This window comes from Echinops telfairi, unplaced genomic scaffold (genome assembly GCF_000313985.2).
Source record: "Echinops telfairi isolate 266 unplaced genomic scaffold, ASM31398v2 ScPeMD7_57;HRSCAF=196, whole genome shotgun sequence".
In the NCBI taxonomy this organism is placed as follows: domain Eukaryota; kingdom Metazoa; phylum Chordata; class Mammalia; order Afrosoricida; family Tenrecidae; genus Echinops; species Echinops telfairi.
This window is the reverse complement of record NW_022103955.1, coordinates 77506-80736: the sequence shown is the minus strand read 5'-3', so window position 1 is coordinate 80736 and position 3231 is coordinate 77506. Positions and strand designations below refer to the sequence as shown.

Here is a 3231-nt window from a genome sequence, read left to right as displayed (position 1 = left end):
GGGGGGGGGAATCCCAAACAAATAATAACCCAAAGCAAGTTGAGGTAGTAATCTTAATATCAGAAAAGGTAGGCATAAAGACAAAAATCTATCAGAAAAGACAAAGATGGACATTTTAGCTTGACAAAAGATTCTATTCATCAAGAAGATTTAACAATCATAAATATATATGCAACTAACAGTGGAATGCCTAAGTGTAATGCAGACACCAATAAAACTGAAAGGAGAAAAATATAGCATTACAATTCACCACTTTCAATATTAGACAGAATATCTAGAAAGAAAATTAACAAGACACTAGCACCTGGATGGCACTATTAACCAACTTGACTTAACAGACAGAGATATCGAACCTTCCACCCAACAAGTACACAATATAAATTCTACTCCAGTGCATATAGATTATTTTCCAGACTAGACCACATGTTAGTTTACAAAGCAAGCCTTATTCCATGAGGCACACCTTCTTGACACAATAGCTGAAGATAAATATGTGCATAAGCAATGTGGTGAAGAAATTTGATGGTGCCGCACTATCAAAGGACAGAGCATCTGGGGTCTTAAAGGCTTGAAGGTAATCAAGCGGCCATCTAGCTCAGAAACAACAAAGCCCACTTGGAAGAAGCACACCAGCCTGTGTGATTATGAGGTGTTGAAGGGATCAGGTATCAAGCATCATCAGAACAAAAAATCATATCATTGTAAATGAGGGAGAGTGCAGATTGGGGACCTAAAGCCATCTGTAGGCAACTGGACACCCCCTTACAGAAGGGTCACAGGGAGGAAACAAGCCAGTCACGGTGCAGTGTAGCAATTATGAAACATACAACCTTCCTCTAGTTTCTTAAATGCTTCCTCCCCGCACTATCATGATCCCAATTCTACCTTACAAATCTGGCTATACCAGAGGATGTATACTGGTACAGATAGGAACTGGAAACACAGGGAATTCAGGACAGATGATACCTTCAGGACCAGTGGTGAGAGTGGCAATACCAGAGGGTGAAGGGAAGGTGGGGTAGAAAGGGGGAACCGACTACAAGGATCTACATATAACCTCCTCCTTGGGGGACGGACAGGAGGGAACTGGGAGAAGGGAGACATCAGACAGTGTAATATATGACAAAATAATAATAATTTATAAATTATCAAGTGTTCATGAGGGAGAGGGAAGCAGGGAGGGAGGGGAAAAATGAGGAATTGACACCAAGGGCTCAAGTAGAAAGCAAATATTTTGAGAATGATAATGGCAACAAATGTACAAATGTGCTTGACACAATGGATTTATGTATGAATTGTGCTAAGAGTTGTATGAGCCCCAATAACATTATTTAAAAAAATAAAACAAAAGCTAGCTTAGATAAAACAAAACAACAAAGCCAGCCTTGATAACATATAAAAGATTGAAACCATACAATGTATTTTCTCTGACCACAATAAACTGAAGCTAGAAATGATCATTGAAAAAACCTAGAAAATACAAACGTGGAAATTAATAATTTCCTATTAAACTATAAATAGGTCAAAGAAGAAACCAAAAGGAAAATTATAAATATTGTACAGTCAGATGACAACGAAAGCATAGCATAACACAAGTTTGGATACATAAAATAAAAGTGAATTAAAAAATAAGTACCAGGCTCATTTCATTTGGACTGGAAGAACTATATGTAATTATAAAATAAAAAGCAGTAAGAATATAAGGAAGCTCAGAGAGAAACATATCAGTAAATGCCTATATGGAAACAAAAATAAAAAATACCCTCAACCTATTGCCACTGAGTTGATCTGAATTTAAAGGGACCCTATAGCTCAGGGTACAACTGTCCTCTTAGAGTTTCAGGGACTTTCATTTTCTTTTTCTTTTTTTTTCTTAGTTTTTACCAAAATGTATTACTACGGGGTCATGTCTGGTTTTCTTCACGAACGTGAGGTCTTCAGGGCTCAGTCCCATGGTCGCAGCGTTGGTCATGGGATGAAAGAACACCTTTTTGTGTCCACCTTCCAGAAAGGCAGAATCCAGAACAAATTTCGCCTCTCCACTGTTGCAGAAGAGCATCAGTGGGGTGGCCCAGCCTTGGCCAACTTTCAGTTTCTCCAGCGTGGCCACTTCATCGCCAAACCTCAGATTTCTACTCCCAACACCTAACTTCTTTGCAAGATAATTTAAATTAACTTGTCTGTCATGAAGAACTGTCACCAGCCAGTAGCGTTTTTTCTTTTTGTCTTTGAGAAATAAGTTCTTACTGTGTGTGCCTTTCAAATGTTGGATGTGAGGCGTCATTTCTTTGACTGTGAACACCTGTGCATCTGGTGTTGCCAGATTTTCGATGTTTGTTGTTGTTTTTTTAAACAGTATCCAGATGATTTCTGTGTCAGTGGTCAACCCAAGTTTTCAGTTTAAAACATGAAAACAGTTTTCATTTTAAAACAGTGGTTAGCCCTGTGTGGGATGAACAAAACACCTGGGGTTCTGCTGGAGTCTTCTGTTGGTCACCTCCACCACAAGGGCCACTTTTCTTTTTTTTTAAAGTTTTATTGGCACTTCATCCACATATCATAAAATTCAATAGTTCAATCATATCAAGAAGAAATGTATAATCATTACCAGAACCAATTTAGACCACTTTATTCTTCCTTGTACTCATTGTTATTTATGTAATTATTGTTTTTTAAATCATTTTATTAGGGGCTCATACAACTCTTATCACAATCTATACATACATTAATTGTGTAAAGCACATTTGTACACTCATTGCCCTCATCATTCTCAAAACATTTACTCTCCACTTAAGCCCCTGGCATCAGTTCCTCATTTTCCCCCTCCCTCCCTGCTCCTCCCTCCCTCATGAACCCTTGATAATTTATAAATTATTATTTTGTCATATCTTACACTGTCCGACGTCTCCCTTCACCCACTTTTCTGTTCTCCATCCCCCAGGGAGGAGGTTATACGTAGATCCTTGTAATTGGTTCCCCCTTTCCACCCCACCCTCCCAGTATCGCCACTCACACCACTGGTTCTTAAGGGATCATCCGCCCTGGATTCCCTGGATTTCCAGTTCCTATCTGTACCGGTGTACCTTCTCTGGTCTAGCCAGATTTGTAAGGTAGAATTGGGATCATGATAGTGGGGATGGGGAGGAAGCTTTAGGAACTAGAGGAAAGTTTTATGTTTCATTGTTGCTACATCACACAATGACTGGCTCATCTCCTTCCCAAGACCCTTCT

At 39.1% G+C, this 3231-nt stretch overlaps 1 protein-coding gene across 1 annotated transcript; it reads right to left on the bottom strand.

Moving 5' to 3' along the window:
• Nucleotides 1–1873: 1873 nt before the first annotated feature.
• On the bottom strand, nucleotides 1874–2284 carry LOC101659599 (prolyl-tRNA synthetase associated domain-containing protein 1-like). The gene has a single exon (XM_004717839.1). It carries the CDS (start codon nucleotides 2282–2284, stop codon nucleotides 1874–1876), a length of 411 nt encoding a protein of 136 aa, XP_004717896.1.
• Nucleotides 2285–3231: the final 947 nt, after the last annotated feature.

Bases quoted from the DNA above. Each gene is read 5' to 3' on its own strand.
- LOC101659599 (XM_004717839.1), bottom strand. From the start codon at position 2,284: ATGACGCCTCACATCCAACATTTGAAAGGCACACACAGTAAGAACTTA.